We start from the raw sequence: 20,641 nt of genomic DNA, 5'->3' as shown, positions 1-20,641 counted from the left end.
ACACACACGCACGCACGCACGCACGCACGCACGCACGCACGCACGCACGCACGCACGCACGCACGCACGCACGCACGCACGCACGCACGCACGCACGCACACACACACACACACACACACACACACACACACACACACACACACACACACACACACACACACACACACACACACACACACACACACACACACACACACACACACACACACACACACACACACACACTTTGGAAAGCAGGTCAAGTGTTAGCCCTGCAGTTATAAGTTTGGTGTGTGCTTGTTCAGGGACTTAATTAGTAAAAGGCCCTGCATCTGAATAGACCTACGACCTGAAGTGCCTACGAGCGCCACACTCAAAAAGTAGGCCAAATACAGTAGTACACATCACACATCCAGACACAGGAGCACGCACGCACGCACACACACACACACACACACACACACACACACACACACACACACACACACACACACACACACACACACACACACACACACACACACACACACACACACACACACACACACACACACACACACACACACACACACACACACAATGAGCAATATTAAAGGTACATTAAGGTTACATTCACAAAATCATGCCATATGTCTTCATGATACAATAACAATATCACTCGGTACTCTATGGGTAAAAGTAACAGCGTCTCGGCTGCCAATTATAGTAGAGACAGCACAATACTTTGCCAGCCTTTTTGCCTCCTTTTTGGACATCCCAAGTTGTTGAAACCCTATAACAACCGGTCTGTGGGTATGTCCTAGGTTGCCAAATATAAAACAAATCGTCTGCACCTACAGTATAGCCGAGCCCTGAGATGGTATGTAGAAGTTGTTGGCATTTAAATACCTTGGTCATAAACTTCATCAACAAGATCTGATGTATGTAGCTGTCAAAGATATGAAACATGGATGGAATGACACAGGAATGTTTGCGCACTCACTGAGGATGCATGATATTTGTCTCTATGTTTTCACCCCTGTTTGTCTCTGTGTGTGTCCGTGTGTGTGTCCGTGTGTGTCTGTCAGCTAATCTCTGTGTGTTTGCCGTGAAACTTAGCACGCACATTCCCACTAGGCCGAAGAAGAAATGCCACCCTTTTCACATTGGCTAATAGCGCCACCAGCAGACATTATCTCTATAGTCATGTGATCAAGACGGATCTGTCCAATTTTTCATATTCCATCCTGATTGGCTAAGATTGGCATCTGAAGTTTGTCTGTGCAATAACTTCATCAACATTAATCCCTCAAATTCTACAGATTCCACCCACCTCTATAATGACTGAATTCCGAACACCTGACCTGGTGGAGACCTGTGCTCCAAGGAGCACTTTTTCTAGTTTGATATGTCCTTTGCTTTGAGTTCCACTATTCTATCATGGCGTGCTATGCACATCCCTTTGTATGCATAACAGCCATTCAAGATGGTATTTTTCCGGTTCTAAATCCGGTTCTAAATCAGATCGATAGATATGCTGGTCCAGATTAGTGGAACTGAGAGCAGCCAGGGTGAACCACCGCCAGCAGAGGCAGCCAGTGTGTAGTCTACAGGGGGACCCCTTTCTCTCCAGAGAGCCCTTTGCCTCAGAGCTCCCACTCTGGCCATCTAGGCCCATTTTCTCTGAATCATTCCACGTTTAACCCACTTTATATTTTAATTACATCTCTGCAGCCGCTAACCAAGCTGAGGTTTAGTCATTTAATTTTTCACAATGGAGAGAAGGCGAATACAGCACATTTAAAGATGTTGCCCACGGTGGTTTCTAGGTGAAGCAAAAGAGACCATGAGTTCCCTAAGCCATGTCATTACACACCACAGTACTAAGCAGACATACTGTAGCCGGTGTTAAGGAAGCTACTCTAAAAATGTTGTTAACTGAGCGACTATTGTAATACGCATGAGACTTGATCCACATCCCAGTACAACACATCCTCACACCCAATTCAACTATCGACACCTTCCACGTCCGATGCTGACGCTGAGAACACCCTCACAATGCTGTTGTGAAAACAATCATGTGAATTTGGTGAAAAAGGTCCCTGTTCGGCAGCCCAACTCAAGTCTTGAATAACGGAGCTTCCTACAGTACTTGAAGGCACGCCATACTTTTTCTCATCAATCTGAGCTTTAAACTGCATCACCACACAACAACTCAACGTTGACAAAATGAATACCCCTTTTCCGCTGCTGGGTCTCGGTAAATGTAAAGAATAGCTTTGGTCCAAGCCACCCCAGTTTGATGGAAAAATCTAAACCACAACACACTACTGGAAATTGTATTGTATAGTGTACTCTGCTAGTCCCCTATACTGTGAGTTACTGCAGGAGAGGAATAACACCATGTGCCCCGCATACCAACGAAGCCAGAAGATGAATAAGGAATGGATGGAGAAGAAGAAGTACTTTGAGGTGGAGAGATGGGGAAGGGAGGAAGAGAGGAGGATGGGGGAGGAGAGGAATTAGGAGGAGAGGCAGTGTGGAAATGAGGATGGGTGTAAGACAAGGGGCAACAGGAAAGAGGGAGTAGCAGAGAGGGAGTGAGAGTAGTGGGAGGATGGGAGCGATAGAACAATGTCACACCACAGGAGCAGAGCCACTTACTTGCAGTGCTTGTGAGGTCCGCCAGGCGTCTCGATGACAAAGCATTCTGCATCATTCAGGCAGTAGGCCAGGTCCTTCTCATGGCAGGGCTCGAAATGCCCCACTCCCAGTGGAGGGACAGTTGGAGATGCTGTAGAGCAACACAAACACACAGCCATGTTACTCTTTACAAACCCTCGAGGTCCATTTCACATTGGCTTCGCCATTTAATGTGGCTCTATGGTTCTAGATGTAATTGAGAACCGTAGAGCCCCTTTAGAAAGCCTGTGCTCGTACAATTAGAGTAACAATACGCAACTATCATTTTGATGAGAGCGACCATGAGAGCATTGTTACTCATATAAGCCTTCAGCTTCTCCCTGCAGTGCAAACGGGGCAGAAAAGACACAGATGGTCTTTGCAATGTAATGTTGCCATCCAGGATTCGATGTGTACAAAAAGATTTTTCTTAACCACTTAAGCCCATTATACTTCTTTATACTGTACAACAAATAGCAAAAATAGCAGATCTACAAGGTTGCAATGCATCGTGAGCTTGTAGATCAGCTATTTTAGAATATTTTCTTTCTCTTTCTCTGTCAAATTTTGATTAATGTACAATACATTTTTTATGAAATAGTTAAATTGTGATATTATCAAACTATCAAACATATCAGACCCCCCATCGAACCCTGTTGCCATCTATACTGCCTACAGAACTCATCAAGCTTCATTACAATCATCTGTCTCTGCCCGGGAGGTTGTCGAAAACGCAAATCACACCTCGGCCGAAAAGCCGTGGAACAAACGCCGGGTACAGTGGCACCCTACAGAGTGGCTTTTCCAGCTCACGGAGAGACAACAGAGGGTGTGTGTGCTGATTACTCTCGCCGAAAGGCTCCATTACAAGTGTCTCTGCCGCCACCTCATAATACACAGTACTTTGCAGCTAATGCCCAGACACTATTGTTTGTTTAGGCCCTGCAAAGTCAGCGTGGGAAGATGGATGGGGGACGGGTAATAATCTGTCCCAATGTGATTAATACTCTGTTGGTCCCAGCGCTGCTGTTGGAGAGAGCTTGACTTCTTCCAGTGATTTATCACAGAGTGCATGGCTGATGGTGGACAGTCTGCGCCGCTCACATTGCTCCGAGGAGAATCTGCTCAGTCTTGCCTAACTGATGATCTTACAGCTGGAATGAACAGGTAACGCTTCACTGCACGTTTATTTTGCAAATGGGGAGGAGTCGAAGTCAGCTGAGCATCGATGAAAAAATTATAGGAAGGTATACTGTACAAAGTAGGAAAAAAAAAAACCTGTTCAACCAATGTTTTTTCTGAGCCATTTACTGCTGTTCAGCTTTGGTATTTAATGAATTATAATAAAAGTGTAAGTTATATGTTTTTATGTTTATTTGTGTGTGTGTGTGTGTGTGTGTGTGTGAGTTATATTGAGCTGACCAAGTCAGATATAAGATCAGCACCGCAGGCAGTTCTTCATCCATGTTTTTAGAATTTAGAGGAGGTGAGCCAAAAACTCCTGCTTGGCTGATTCACAATCTGCTGCCATTAAAACAAAGAAATAATGGGTCCTCTTTCAATGCAGAAAACATTGCCAGGTTGAGGATAAAATACAAAATGAGCAGGTGGTTTTGGTGAATATAAGTGAAAGCTAACACATTTTCTGCTTTAATTTTTGTACTGGTGCAGAGCTGGTTTCTTAATCAGCAGTAGAAGTGTGGTGTTTAACTATGAAACACTGGCTGCTGATTGAGCTCTGAGGACATTTCCAACAACTAGAAAAAGTGCTCCCCGGAGCACAGGTCAGGTAGGTTATTGTGGGCCAGCAATGTTCGGAATTCGCCGATCAGGATGGAATATGAAAAATCTAATCCGTCTTGATCACATGACTATAGAGATCATGTGATCATGTGATTTCACCGATTTGCGAGAAATTTGGATTTGGATTTGGATTAAAATTAAAAGGAGATTACATTAAAATGCAGGGCAAAGGTTTTTCCTTGGCCTTCAGGGAGTGCGCATACAAAGTTTTACAGAGATCTGTGCAGTTATAGGTAAAAACACTAATAGACCTGTTAGCGCCACCATGAGGCTGATTTGAAAATGTTCAAGTGGCATTTCTTCCTCGGCCTAGTGGGAATGTGCAAAATGTCACGGAAATCGCACGCTGTGCTCATGATTTGAGGCATTTTGTTCAAAACGGAGCACTCCTGCAAACTTTGGAAGCCAAACTTAGCCAATCAGGATGGAATATGAATATGTTTCGTTTAATGACTATAGAGATACATTAGTGTGTACCGATTTGAGTGATGTTTGGCCAAAATCTGTATGAGTACTGTCAAAAAAATTGTTTAGCAAAAACCGGCCATCCAAAAAATGGCATTCAGGGAGTGTGGCATACAGTTTCGCTGCGAATGGTCCAACAGTGCCGGAGATTAGCTCACGCACACGCACACACACACACACACACACACACACACACACACACACACACACACTGCTTTTGATAATTGGCTGGAAAAAATCCACAGTTTCCAGAAAGAGAGGGGTTGTTAGGTCAGAAATGAAGTGGCCTGTAAGGGTCGTTACAGACGGGGAGTGGTGGACGCGGGAGTTATCGCTCGGATCAGCGGGGATCGCCGCGATCATTGTTGTTTTTGTCCTCCTGCACGTAGCGGGGAAAAAAACTAGCACAAACGAGCGCGAGAATTTCACGGGACCGCGACCGCTCGCCTCACCACCCCTCAACTTCTCCGCGCGTCCCAAATAATCGCCCGCCTGTCATTGAAAATGAATTACATAGGCACGTCGGCCGCTCCCCGTCTGAAACGACCCTTAGACTGCTGTGAATTAGATTTTAATGGAAGAGGACATGCAAAGGCTGGAAGTTGGAACAGATGCCTCATTTCCTCAGGGTTATTAATCAAGGTAGTAGGCTATTGTATGCTGTGCTTGAAAAAAAACTAAACAAAACGATTTTGACCTTTGATCAAGTCATTTGCAGTTTAAAACAGTTCTAAAACGGCATATTGAATACCCTTTCTCTGTTGGCCGAAACATAGTTATTTCGGTAGCTGTCAGACTTAATTTCCCCCCAAAAGATACCTCCTTAGCAATTACATTATCTTCAAGCACACAGATAGAGTTCAAGTGAAAATGAGGTTACAGTATACATATGATAAACCTAAACAAAACAGTAAAATAGTTCCACAATGGTAAAAGCTCGCTGGTAAGGGCCATTGTTTAACAGAATAATTTGCTCTACTGTGCAAAAGGAATCTGGCCATTATTAGAGGGTTCTGCCGGAGATGTAATCTTGCAATTGTAGAATCAAAGGTTTAATGGCTAGGGGCAGCAGGTCAGTGGGTGGGCAGCCACACCCACAGCACCCCTAGTTCCCACGGCTATGGGACCATTTGAGGCGTCACCACATTCACAGTACCCTAAACTAATGTGAGACCTAGGAATTGTGAAGGCAAGGCAGCTGTTAGACAATGAAGTTTGATTGTGTGAGTGAGTGCAGGTATGTCATGGTGAGCAACTTCTCCTCAACTGGTATTTTGTTAAGTTTGGCCCATGACACAATGAAGGCTCAACAGTGTGGTCTGTACAGACAACTGCATCTAAATTGTTGCTGAACAAATGTCATGATACATTTTCCCATCTCTAAACCAAACAAGCATAGCAGCAGTCTTGTTAGCCCAAGAATGGCTGTGATATTACATCAATTTAATGTATTCCAAATACACAGCCATATATCTCTCCCATGCCCCCCTGGTATCAGTCTGATCTTTGCGGCATAAAACGATGCAGCGCTGTGTACTCACCCAATAATTAATTCCTGCGAATTGGAGTTAGATATTGTCCTCTAGTTTCATATCCATTTGAAAGTTCTGGCAGAAAACGTGTGTTTAGTCAAATATCTCGAAATGACTGCTGGACTGAACATATGTAAACTTCCTTTGGGAGCAGTCTATGTTTGGGAAGCACAAACATATGGGGCACACAATTGACAAGTGCGTTGCGATTGGTGTGGGGTAATTAATCACACCTGTCAATTGTGTGCCCCATACATTTGTGCTTCCCAAAGTTTCATTTGTTCAGTGCAGCAATCATTTCGGGGCCGTCGCTGACAGAGACTGTTGTCCGTGTGCATCTCGTGGAAAGGTGGAGACATTTTACTAAACACACGTTTTCTGCCAGAACTTTCAAATGGATATGAAACTAGTGGACAATATCTGACTCCAAGTCGGAGGAATTAATTATCATGCAAGCAAGGACATGGCTAGACCCTGACTTTTGTGAAAGCAATCTACTCTTAAACTCTCTCTGTAGATTACCTTAACTTTAACCACATCAAACTATCTCATGCCTAAAATCATACAGTACCAAATAACAAATTAACTAATCAAACCACATATTGTTTTCTCATGAGAATGTGTATCAGCTTTGACTAGGACTCAGATCCCATGTAGCCATGCACATGAAAATGCTCAGCTGGTCTTGGCTATTATTTGCAATCAGATAACAAAAGACAACTCAGCAGGCCATGCCCCTGCACCTACCTTGGTCCCATTGCCCGAGTCAAACCGCTTGTTTCTCAGCCAGATCCATTGACTAGGAGCACCTGCTGAAGTCTCCATGTTGTTTGCTGCCTGCTTTAATCTCCGCCCCCGAACGCCCAGCTCACCAGGCAAAGCTGGGTATGAATGCCCTACATGTCATCTCCACAGGGTGTACTATTGCTTTCCACCCCCACTGCTATCTCTGCTGCCAACTCAGTAAGCGCTTTCTCTCGCATAGGCCTCATCCACTGCATGCTGCGCAACATACTCTACAAGATACACAATTCATTACACTAAGTCTGCTCTCAGCTTGGTGGTTGGTATCAATGATCTGCATTCATTTTTCCCTATTTTCCCGTCCCTTTTTTTTTTGGCCTTTATTTGATAGATACAGAGTGGACCTGGGGGACGTGGCATGCGGAAAACGGTCTTGCAAACCAGGAATCGAACCAGTGACTTGCTGTCAGGCATTTGGGCCCAAGTGTTATTAACCACTCAGCTATCGGTTCACCTAATGGGTCTGCATTTCAATAAATGGTCTGCATTTCTAAAGTAATTTCAATGTGCATTAAATTCACCCATTTGCACACACATTCACACACAGACAGCGGAGGCAACCATTAAAGGCACCACGGAGGTCACTTTTTAAATGTATAAAAGCACTCTCCTAATTTGTAAACAAATTAAACAAACATTACGACCCTATTTCTATTTGCAGCACATTCTGTCAGACCCGGTCACAAATGACACCTAAAAAGCAAGCCTCTGTATATTGACTGGCATATCAAGGTAATGTACAGTATGTGGCTTAGTAATCTAGAAGTGGAGCTCAAGAACAATTAAAAAATCTCTTAATTGTGCTAATGCAAATTATTTCAGGCTTCATAAAATCAGAAGTGGCTCTGGAGCTGACTTCAAATTGGTCTTTGTTAAGATATAGTGGTGCAAATATACGCCAGCCTGTGTTAAATGGCAAAGAAAGTGTCATTGAAACAGCAGAGTGTCTGTAATTGATCATTTTCAATGTACTGTAAGAGCTGACCAATGTTAACTAATTCAATAATGCTAAAAAATAACTCAACACTGATGAATCTATCCGGCCACCATATTTTTTTTTTAGCTTTGCTTTATTGCTCACTTAGGTTGATAGGGCATAATGAGATGAAATTGAATATGAAGAGCACTCTTCCATTTTTCGTGCAGCTGCCAACCAGACAGTGAGAGAGAACTGTAACATTGCAATATGTGTCTGTGTCACTCGATACTATTGCATTAGCGTGCATTGACAGGCACTCACACAGACTCTCAGACCAAGGCCAGAATTACAAATGACAGTTAGGTAGTGTACTGCAACTGCAGCGTTCCACAACACTGGCACATTTAGTGCAGAGCATTAATTTATTTTACATAAACAATCTCTTTTCAGACACGTCTTCCCATTTGTACGGGGACGTGCTATTTTGTCACTGCTGCTACAAATGGTCCCATTTTGTCCTTTATATTTGTTTTTAACACTTATTCTCAGCTCGGGCAGTGCATGGCATGAGTCAATGAATTGTCTCTTTAAGAAGAAGGGGGAACTCATTTTAGGCTCATCGAAACCAGCAGTGGGAGAGTTCACTCACTCTCTCACAGACGGTAGACGTCAATCAGTTCAGAAGAAAACAGTCCAATTTACTGTATCGTGCAGTGAGGAGAGAGAACCTCAGCTACGATCAATAAACTACAGGGTGCTGATAACACAACGCTCTCCTAGCTCTCATCCTCCCTCAGCCTTTCTCTCCTCTCCCCTCTCCTTCTCATCCTCCATTATTATCTCCTGCTTTGTAGCAGTAAGTGTATGCTGTACATAGATACTGACAGGCTTTGTATTGTATGCAACACTGAAATAACAGCCGGATATTGATATATATCTGATATATATATGATCCAGCCACAGTGGTGATGGTCTTTCCCAGGAATAACACGATGATGCACAGAGCTGTTCTTTCATTTTTATAATGATTATATATCAATGCTGTGAAATGATTAAAAACGTTTAATCGCAATTAATCACATGATTTTTCATAGTTGAATTTAGTCACGATTAATTGCATGATTTTTCATAGTTAATCGATTTGTGATTAATCACAAATTTCAGGTTTTTAAAATCTGCTTAAAATGTACCTTGAAGGGATGTTTTTCAATTATTGAATACTCTTATTAACATGGAAGAGGACAAATAGGCTTGCTTTATGCAAATGTATGATTATTTATTACAATTAATCAATTAACAACCCAAAGCAATGACACATATTGTCCACAAACCCTCAATGGTACTGGATTAGCATAAAATGATCTGCTAAATGTAACATTACTTAGTAATATAATATGAGTGTAAAGGGGTTGCACTTCACAGGTCCCACAAAGAACATTGGAAAACCCACAGCATCACTGTCCTGACCAACAGCAACCCTCAACATCCTCACTAACACTACTGGTGTTCAAGGCTTTGCTGTGCGGAGATTTGCTGTGACTTCGACTGCGTTTTGAAAAAAACAAACTCGTTCTGCTGTTTTAATTCAATTAACGTGGTATTTATTTCATACTGTGTTTTTAAGAGATAGTTTTGTTTATTATATAAATTTTCTTGAATTAAACAGTAATTTAAGTGCCTCCAAATCAGATTTTGGGGAAAACATCCAGCAGTGCCGCGTGACAGCACGAGCATGATTAAATGCGGATTTACAGTATCCAGGGGATTTATTTTGAGTGTTGAGTGGAAACTCAAAGAGATGATATGGCTCTGGAGAGTGTATTCCTCAAGTTTTTTGACTATCGGAAATGTTCAATTAGCTGTGGTGATGTGGGCTTTCATAAACATCATCATGAACCTCATGAGTTATCAAAGTTAACACTTGAGTATTAATCAGAGGACGCGTCAATGAGAGGCCCTGTTTACAAGCTGCATTGTCAGCTCCAAATAAGTTCTCACATTCCAAAGCCTCTTGTTTTTGACAGGTGAAAACATGATGAGTGTAATCTCTGTCAGTTTCCATCCCACATATCCCGCAGTTGCAGACTATTGAAGCATAGTAATGCAATGGAAGCCTAAAAGCCTAGGGAGATAAAATGTTTGTACTGACCTGCCTCTAAATTAAGCCCAAAGTTACTGTTCAGTAAATGTTACTTCTACTCAATGTTCTGTAAACGTTTAGCCTGACATAATAGTAATAGGCAACGTTTTTTTAATGCTTTTAACCTTTTGTTATTTCCCACAGATCTCCCGTTGGAGAATTTATTTTCATGGGAAAGCCTCTGTATTGATCCAGAATCCTGTGAACCAGTCACTTAGTGCAACTGGTAATGCAATTCCCGAACCCTACATCCTTATTACTTCAAAAACTGATAATTGACTGATTTACAATTTTAAAATGGCACTAGAGGGAATGGGAATCGATGTAATGTCGCATTGCATTGTGGAAGAGGGTGCAGTTAGTAGGTGAGTCTCCGCGGCTCCGCCATTGCTGTAGCAGTGTGTGATTCTGTAGTGCAAATACTATATCGTCTCTGTCGGGTGGAAACCTCATATATCCAAAACTGTTACTTTTCAGGATTCAAATTCAAAAGTAGCAAAAGAAGCAAATCCACAAGTTCGCGCCACGTTTCGAGCTTGTAGATCTGCTACTTTTGATGCTTTTGTGTGACGCCGTCGTATGATCAAGTAGGGGCTTTAATTCACGAAAAAAACACAATAAGTTACAGGAGGTTTCTGCCCGACAGCAACGATATAGTAGTTCTCCACATCGAATGCAATTTGTGTTTCATGGCTGACGTTATTGTCCCCAGAGTGGCCGACAGACAGACATGCAAGCTGGCTGACTGCTATCAGAGGTCTGTGGCTTTACAGACCTGGACCGCCTGCGTATTGATCAGCCCTGTGAGCAGACACGAGGAGCAGAGGAGAGGGAAGGGGGAAGAAACAGTCGTTTCCCATGGTGGACAGACGCTTTATTAGCAGGTTGCAGGTATTTGAGACCAGGGCAAGTGGAAGTGCTCTGCTACTGCCCCCTAGAGGTCATGCTGGTTACACGCCACCACCGTGACCTATACAGTGTGTGATTTGAACAGACCTTACCAACATAGCCATCCTTCCTGTGTTCTTGCTAGCAGGGACTGCCAGTGGATGAGTGGATAGGGCATTTGGCCACATGGTTGCAGTGTCCCTGGCTTGAATGAGGCTGCAGACCTGTCTTGCATGCCATTCCCTCTCTCTGCCCTCAGCTTCCTGTCTCTCTTCACTCAATCTAAATAATCTAAATAAATAAATAAACCTCTCATTTAGAGGATATGAGATAATGTAGAATGTAGTATATGCACCTCATTTTGTAGTACACATTGAGAGCAATCTGATGCATCTTGGGTCCATTTGAGAGTGCACCATGCGAACAGAGTTATTAGCTCATACGAAATCATGCATGAAGCATCAGATGGTGGTATGCCTGACGCAGATGTTGCTTCATCCAGGGAATTGTTCACATGATTCTCCCTACCTCTCCAGGAACATACCGCTGACATAGTTTCTACTCTGATATATTCCGCACATATTATATAGACTGTATGAGTTCCACACGGCTCCATATGTGGGAAAGACCGATAGATCTGAGAGTAAAAATATGAAAAATAGTCACAAGACAAATAAAATATCCCACAATGTGAAAGATATTTATGGACTGACTAGCTTCTTCTGGCAGTGTGCACAAGTCATTTGGTGCTATTCGATGTAGAGGTTTGCGAGATTATCCACAGACAGACAGGGGCCGACAAAATAATTTGGGGAACATATCTACATACGGGGCATATACGAACAAACGCTCTTCTAGATGGCTTGCCAGGTACCTCGCCTTAACATTTATGGACATAGTTATCCCTGTAATGTGATGTTCCCCCATTGGTTTGTGGATTCTTCTTTTGAAGCCTCGACTTTGGCAAATTGACCGTCAGCATTTTGGATAAATGGACGTCACCATAACATGGATCTCTGCAGCCAGAAGTGACCATAATATGGATGAGAGGGTGGAGCTGGACATTGCTACACCTCTATCACGATCACCATCTAGCAACTTGTCAATCACGGCGTGATTTTTATTTTCATTAATGCCCTATACTTTTGTGACGCACAAAAATAGTGAAAATAGCAGATCTACAAGCTCACACCGTGTCGCATCAAAGGAACGGTTTTGGACATACAAGGTTTCCACCCGACAACGACAACATATTTTAAATGGTCTTTAAGTGGTACCATAATTTACTAAATGAGCATCATGCTCTATTGAAGAACACTTGAAACTAGTAATTGCTGTGATGCTTATGGAACTCGGCCCAACTGCCTCGTACCTGTCGTGCCAATAACGGTGGTAAAGCACACCTTCTTGTGTAATATTGCTTAACCTATTAAGCCAAAAATCTACAGGCTGATGTGACATGATGTGAGTGTTTTTTTATTTATTTTTTACTGTAGCCTATAATGACATGCACAAAATCAAATACATCATAGTGTATTGGTCAACATATGTTTTGTATGAATAATCTAAATCCGCAAAGTAACTTGTAACTAAACCTGACAAATAATTGTTTTGGAGTAAGTACAGTACCTGAATTAATGTACTTAATTACTTTCCACCAGTGCCGCTCAGCAAAACAGACTATTGTTCCCCCTTCATTCCATTCCCTGTTCCTCTCCCTTCTTGTGTTGCCCTCACTAGCGGGGGACGCCTGTCTTTGCAGACCCCATCTGAACAACAGGGTCTCTGACAATTTCCTGTTTCTAAAGGAAGGGCACCTCTAAATCCTTTCTCTCCAGAGGAGCCACAGTCCAGACACGTGTGTGCACACACACACACACACACACACACACACACACACACACACACACACACACACACACACACACACACACACACACACACACACACACACACACACACACACACACACACACACACACTCACACACACACACTCTTTCTTGCCTGAGTCTGTTGACATTGACCCCTAGAGGATTGCCATCTGTGCATGCATGTGTGTGTGTGTGTGTGTGTGTGTGTGTGTGTGTGTGTGTGTGTGTGTGTGGGGGTGTGTGTGTGTGTGTGTGTGTGTGTGTGTGTGTGTGGGGGTGTGTGTGTGTGTGTGTGTGTGTGTGTGTGTGTGTGTGTGTGTGTGTGTGTGTGTGTGTGTGTGTGTGTGTGTGTGTGTGTGTGTGTGTGTGTGTGTGTGTGTGTGTGTGTGTGTGTGTGTGTGTGCCAGTGTGTGTGTCTATGTGTGAGGTAGAGAGAAAATAGCAGCAAACACTGCAGCACTGTACCACAGCTGTGAAGATGTATTGCCAAAAGCTTTGAGCAGAAACTATGCATATGCTGACACTTCTTTTGTCCCAGTTCTGCACAGAGCAAAAACCTTACACGGGTGAACACAGCACAAAACAGAGCAGCGCAAAACAGGCCTGCAAGACTCATGCATTACTCACTCAGTTACTCACTCACTCACTCACTCACAGTGGTGGAAAAAGTTCTCAAATTTAAGTAAAAGTATTAATACTGCAATGTACAAATACTCTATTACAAATAAAAGTCAGGAATTCAAAATGTACTTGAGTAAAAGTACAAAATTATTGGTATCAAAATGTCCCATTTCACAACTTTTCAAATGTTTAAAATGTATAAAAATCTTTTAAAAATAGCAGATCTACAAGCTCACAATGAGCTTGTAGATCGGCTATTTTCAAATGGCTGAAACGTATAATGAAGTGGTTAATGTATGTTTTGTAATAATAATAAAAATCAAGAAAGTAACTGGTAACTAAAGTTTTCAAATAATTGTAGTGGAGTAAAAGTATAATATTTGCCTCTGAGATTTTGTGGAGTAGAAGTAAAAGTACTGAAAATTGGAAATACTCCAGTAAAGTAAAAAATACCTAAAAAATGTACTTAAGTACAGTACTTGAGTGACAGTACTTAGTATCTTTACACCACTACTCACTCACTCACTCACTGAAACATGAACGCTTGATATACTTGGTTGTGTGTCATGTATCAAAAATAGCAGATCTAGATCAGCTTGTAGATCAGCTATTTTTGATAGGAGACACCGGCATGCAGCAAAGTATAAAAAAATCTGTCTCTCTCTATCGCATGCACGCACGCACGCACGCACGCACGCACGCACGCACGCACGCACGCACGCACGCACGCACGCACGCACGCACTTATCCGATGGATAGTGTTGAAGTACATCCGCCTTAACCTCACTCCGTCAAATGGAAGAAGCTTGCGACACACATTTTGTTTCACAGCGTACTTGCATCTGAGACTTCGGGCGCAGAATCGATGACAGACGGAGTTTCATTTTTTCAAGTTACTAGGCAGGTGATTGGATGATCCCGCCCCTAGCAGCCGCTGATTGGTTCGTATGCGCAGCGGTTCGGGCAGCTTTACTCTGTGAGCAATCCCAGACCCTCCTTCCTGAAACCAAATGCAATGCAATGCATGAGATTTCCGGAGGGAGGGGGTGTTTACCAGGCTACATCCGCCTTTCATTCAACTTAATATGGGGGGGGGGGGGGGGGTTCAGTGGCCGGGGGGTGTAGCTGTGACTTCAGACAGAGGTGGTGGATAGGTAGTGCAAGGAGATCATTATAGCACAGCATGATCCAATAAAGATAACAGCGCACCTCTCCTCGCCTCCCGTCTCCCCCTCCCCTTCGCAAGGCCGTCTACAGATGTCCAATAAATACACGCGTTATCGGACTCACAGATAGCACAGCTCTTTGGAGATGAAGAGGCCTGTGTGGAGTGCAGTCTTTCTCTCTCTCTCTCTCTCTCTCTCTTTTCCAAAATCGTCGGTTTAAAATGACACTTGAGAAAAGAAAAATTAGGGCCGTCACTTCCTGCATCCACCAAAAAAGAAGTACAAATATGGTGATACTACTTATTTTTTCTCCAATTGAGAAACCCTTTTGAAATATGTCACCATTCTTCTAATTAATAATCATTATCAATCATTATTGTTTAACATTTTAGAACATGGCCATTTCCGATTTCAGATCAAAATGAATGGAAGAGGGAGTGTTGTGACTCTGAGGTGAGGTTGATTAGGAACGGCCACGTCGTGTTTCAGGCATAGAATAGAAGTGAATGGTCCCCCCCCCCCCCTGCCAACCTTCTGCCGGAACACAGCTGCACAGGAGCCTCCTCTGAACGAAAGTAGAGAGTGAGAAAAAGGGAACCGCACTAGCAGGAGAGGTGTCCCGTGTGCAGCTCTCATTGAGTCATTTTTCTCACTGCCATCATGCTGAGAGCTGTAGAGCGTTCCTGTCTGCTGCATGGCCAGGCTGCTCATTGGGGGGTGGGGGTGGGGGGGGGGGGCTTGGCTGAATTAGGGGTCTTCTACTGTCCTTCCTCTACTGTCCTTGTTCACACGGTATGTGGTAAGCTGAAGCTAGGTTGCTTCAGCTGCTTGCCCCTGTGTGTGTGTGTGTGTGTGTGTGTGTGTGTGTGTGTGTGTGTGTGTGTGTGTGTGTGTGTGTGTGTGTGTGTGTGTGTGTGTGTGTGTGTGTGTGTGTGTGTGTGTGTGTGTGTGTGTGAGCACTGTGGAGCAAACCAGAAAAACAGCACAATGGCACACAATTTTTGTCAATATGCAACTGATAGTGAGAAAGCTGATTAACTGATCTTTCTAACCCTGTCTTTCTTCAACCACCCCCCGCACCACGCACGCATGCACGCATGCACGCATGCACGCATGCACACACGTACGCACACGCAACAAGCCCTATCTATCCCCATTTCTCTCTGAAGTGGCAAGGCACATAGCTTGTTTAGTTTCTGATAAGCTTTCTACCCCTGAAAATGTGTGTGTGTGTGTGTGTGTGTGTGTGTGTGTGTGTGTGTGTGTGTGTGTGTGTGTGTGTGTGTGTGTGTGTGTGTGTGTGTGTGCGTGTGCGTGCGCGCGCGCTCGCGCGCGCACACACGCGTGTGCATGTGCGTAGTGCATTGTGCACTCACACCATATAGAACCATCTCCACCACCTCTGTTCACATCCTACTGTATATAACTTTACTATATCCAAGTAGAGAGCTCTATCAAGTCATAATCAGATGGATAAGCATTATAGAGCATCGCAGTTCCCGCCCACTTCCTGGTTTTTCGTGGTGCCGGAAGGAAAAGCTCAATGCATTTTTCCCATTGACATTTCCAAAAATATTTATATCAATGAATTTAAGCCTAGAATCAAGCCAATAAAACATGACCATCATCATGACCATAAAACGTTTTTTTCTGTGATTTTTTTAAATTTTATATTTAATGATATGATATACTATATTTAATAAATACCCTCTGTTTTGCCGTTTTCAAAAAAGTGTTTCCACAGAATCAAACGTTTTATGGTCATGATTCACCAGGACCCTGGATGGCTTGATTCGAGGCTTAAATTAATAGATATAAATATTTTTGGAAATGTCAATGGGAAAAATGCATTGAGTTGTTCCTTCCGGCACCACGAAAAACCAGGAAGTGGGCGGGAACTGCGATGCTCTATAGGTCTTATCCCATCCACTGGCCATCTGGCTCTAGCTTAATTTATACTCCACCATTGTCCAGGTGACAGGTTCCTGGACTGCTTCTGTACTCCTGTAGATGACTCTCTGCATCCACATTCTGCATCCACATTCATCCCTGGCAAATCCACAGTGACTGATAAAATACTATTGTTACTACTTTTACTACTGCCACAGCTGCCTACAACTACAGTATGCTGTTTTTACTACACAGTCAAATACAGAAGGCCCTATCTTCCACCCGGCACAAGGTGAAACTCTAAGCAATTATCGTTGCTATTTTCCAACCAACACATACAGAGAGAAGACCCTAAATTGCGCTTTAGACCTCTAAGACCTTTAGACCGCGCTCCGACCTGGTCTACGTCTAGCTCAGTCTCCCAGTGCAGCATTTTCCTGCTATTGAGAGAGCGTATTAAATAGTAAATTGACCTATACAGTTTGTGGGTTCTGCGCGCACACTATTTGCAATCAAAAATCCACCTGAATTCAACACAACTAAAGAGGAGGCAGATAAACCATTTTCCAGCACTTGATCTTTCAATAGAAAAAGATCACTAAAAAGAATGCGCAGTGAATAATAATATTATCAATGTCTCTGTGCATCTTTATAGAGCAGAGTGGCGAGGAAAAAGAGAAAGGGACAGAAAGAGAAGGAGAAAAAAGCTCCAAAAAGCAGCGTATTTCAGCTGATACATATTTTCAAATAGCTCTTGTCAGAATGTCGTGAATCCATAGCCTCCTGGCGGTCTTTAACTGTCTGCTCAATTCACAGCAGTATCTATTTTAGAGCTCTGATGCAGGACGGAAGGGACACAGAGTCTCTGTCACGCTTTAATAGGTTGTTTAAAGAAAGAACACAACTGAGAATGTGATTAATTTATGATTTAAGTTGATATGTCAAGATATCACGGCTGTTTCTTGGAGCATAATGGAAAAAGGTGTGATGACCAATGCCAATTTCTCCCATCTCCTGAAATAAATTATCACACTAATAATGTTACTTGATGGTCACACACTTTCACTTTTCCTCAGCAGAAAATCGTTTGCATCTCCTCCAATCTGACACAAAAAGCAACTAGACTGGTGCGGCCTACTTGGGAACGATGCAAGTCGGGGACAATGCTAAACACATTTGGGATTGCATGCCTCACCCGGTTATGCAATACCTATTGTACTTCTGTCTGTCTGTCTGTGTCCCTTTCATGCACATATATAGAGATATCTGTATCTGTCTGTCTGTCCCTGACCCTTTTATGGCCATATATGGAGATCCCTGATGCCATCAGTATATGCCCATATACAGTATAAATGGGCATATATGAGCATATCAGTCAGCTTGGCGGTTCTGGACAACCACATCTCCCTGTATGCCTATACAGTTGTCAGCCAGTGGTTGTGATCATTCTCTCATTTAATTCCTTTTCCTCCAGTGCATTGCGCGAGGGGCGGGTGTATTCATTAGTTGTAGTTCCTCATGGGCATATCGGTCGAAACAGCAGTTCTGGACAGCCGCCATTCCAACCGACTTGACGCCAGGCAACAGACTCCCTCGGGTCCTCTGCGATATTCGATATGTGCAAGTAAATCGGTCAGATACAGATAGATTCACACGCACACACGTACAAAACTGAGTCTGCGACACGCCCGCTGAGTTTGAGGTCGACTGGTCGGACGGTTCTCGAGATATGCAGGGAACAGACGGACTGCAAGTATATGGGCATGTCCATATACTGTATAGGCAACTGGATCTCCATATATGCCTATATATGGGCATATTGGTTGGAGTGGTGGATACATTGCCAGCCAACACACCGCACTCCCATGCACCTTGCACATCTTGCTCTTGAAGGCCGGAAAATGCACTCGCTCCTTCTGCAAATAACGTGACGTCTAATTAGCGAAACTGAGGCAATCACGCCCCCAAGCCCAGACGCAATTGCGCCCTGTGCCATAGATCGTCTCATGAACTCTAGCATCCCTACTACAAAAATTTGACACATTGTGAGCTATACATATTTTAGCTATTTGACGAACAACAAAGTATATAGGGTTAAAGTTGATCAGAGTGTAAAACTGGAAACCTCTTACTACTATATTGGTGCTGCTACTGCTCTTTCTCCTACAACTCCTGCTACAGTGAATAATGAAAATAACAATAATAACGACAACAACAGTCAGACAAACTTTCTCGGTATGTATTGTGTTATGTGGCAGAGAGGAACATTGTTTGTGGATCCACAGCAGATTGGGTTCAGATGGGCTGTGATTCAAGGCATTGTGTTGGAGCTACAGGGACTGTGATTCACTCGGTTCTGCTGACCGAGTCACCCTAGAAAAACCACACAGTATTGATGCTGTGCTTACACACAGTATATCATTGCAGTTTTCTGCAAGGCTCCCAGCACTCACTCCTGCACTCTTGCTGCTGGTAAAATATGCCAGCCAGCGTCTTCTCCTATTTTCTAAACAAACAAACAAATAAAACAACCCCTGCCCTACCCCCCATTAAAATACACTTTACACTGTAATTGTTGTAATAAAATATCTGTACGGTAAATGAATTATCAGCTTGGCTTAAAGAGTGTGCTTGGCTGAAGATGCCTGTTGAATATATATATATATATATATATATATATATATATATATATATATATATATGTACTCATTATATGCCAAATTCCTGTACATTACAGCACCTTGTGACTGTTTCCTGTGTGATTATGAATATATTGTAATTGCATTTCTGAGGAGCTGATGATGTGTAAGAAGTAAAATAAATGATGTTGGCATAAATGGCCTATAAAGTATGATATTCTCTGATAGAATTATGTTATTATAATGGTGAGGGTGCATGTGCAATATGTACTGCATGATACATCACAGTTAGGGGTGTGCCGATTTCATGAAACGATACGATACGATATTGGGCTCACGAAATCGATACGAAATCGATACGATATCGATACGATACGATATATGGCACTTTTTTATTATGAAAATATATGGGGGGGGGGAAGCAAATGCAAACAAATATTTCTGTTTTGCATTATTCAGACATGCAAACTTGTAGCTTTTCAGCTACAATAGCCGTTTTGAATCCAAATAGGGCAATAGTGTGACACCTGACCCGAAAAAATAAAAACATGTTGGCACCCTTTTCACCTCGGGGCTGTTTGCATGCCTGATTATTATGATTGTAAAAACGATATTTCCCCCCCCCAAAACGATACATATCGTCACGAAAACGTATCGCGATATATCGCGGGACGATATATCGGCACACCCCTAATCACAGTGCATTGTGATCAGCATGACTTAAAATAGTTCTCACTGTGCACTGTTAGCAAAGCAGTATACTGGGCTGGCACTTCATTCATCTATGCCACTGTATTTCTGTCTCTACTGTAATACAAATATCTATTAAGCAGCGCTCAGTTGATATCTGTTAGTGTTCGTAGCTCCCTCAACAACCGTATTTCAATCCCTTCACTCAAATAAATTCAAACCTTCATTTGTCAAGGGAAGCCCAACTGAGAGTGATCGCCTCATTTGCAGTGGGTCCCTGCAACAAATTATGATTAAAACAATAAAGATAATACAGCACATTAAGCCAGACTCTTCAAAGACTTCAACCAAACACATTCCATAACATGGATGGAGTTGAGGTTGTGAAATTGTTTTCAAAATGGCTAGAGGATCCAAGGCAATGAACAGTCTATTGCTGTAAGTGCTAAACTACTGATATGTACAGTAGCATTCAACCAGGGTATACACTTATAATTCCAGACCAATGAGCAAACTATCTCCACGCTATAACACCTACTTCCCTTCATACAGAGCACCTACTGTCAGCTC

At 42.9% G+C, this 20,641-nt stretch overlaps 1 protein-coding gene across 1 annotated transcript in view; it reads right to left on the bottom strand.

Moving 5' to 3' along the window:
* nrg3a (neuregulin 3a) overlaps positions 1 to 20,641 on the bottom strand; it is a 489,374-nt gene that overhangs the window by 181,397 nt on the left and 287,336 nt on the right. The window contains exon 5 of the mRNA XM_080449647.1: positions 2,624 to 2,753. Coding sequence (XP_080305773.1) covers positions 2,624 to 2,753 — 130 coding nt within the window. The remainder of the gene's footprint in view (positions 1 to 2,623; positions 2,754 to 20,641) is intronic.

Source organism: Gymnoscopelus braueri (genome assembly GCF_963280865.1).
Source record: "Gymnoscopelus braueri genome assembly, chromosome: 14".
Lineage (NCBI taxonomy): Eukaryota > Metazoa > Chordata > Actinopteri > Myctophiformes > Myctophidae > Gymnoscopelus > Gymnoscopelus braueri.
This window is presented reverse-complemented; position numbering and strand designations above follow the sequence as displayed.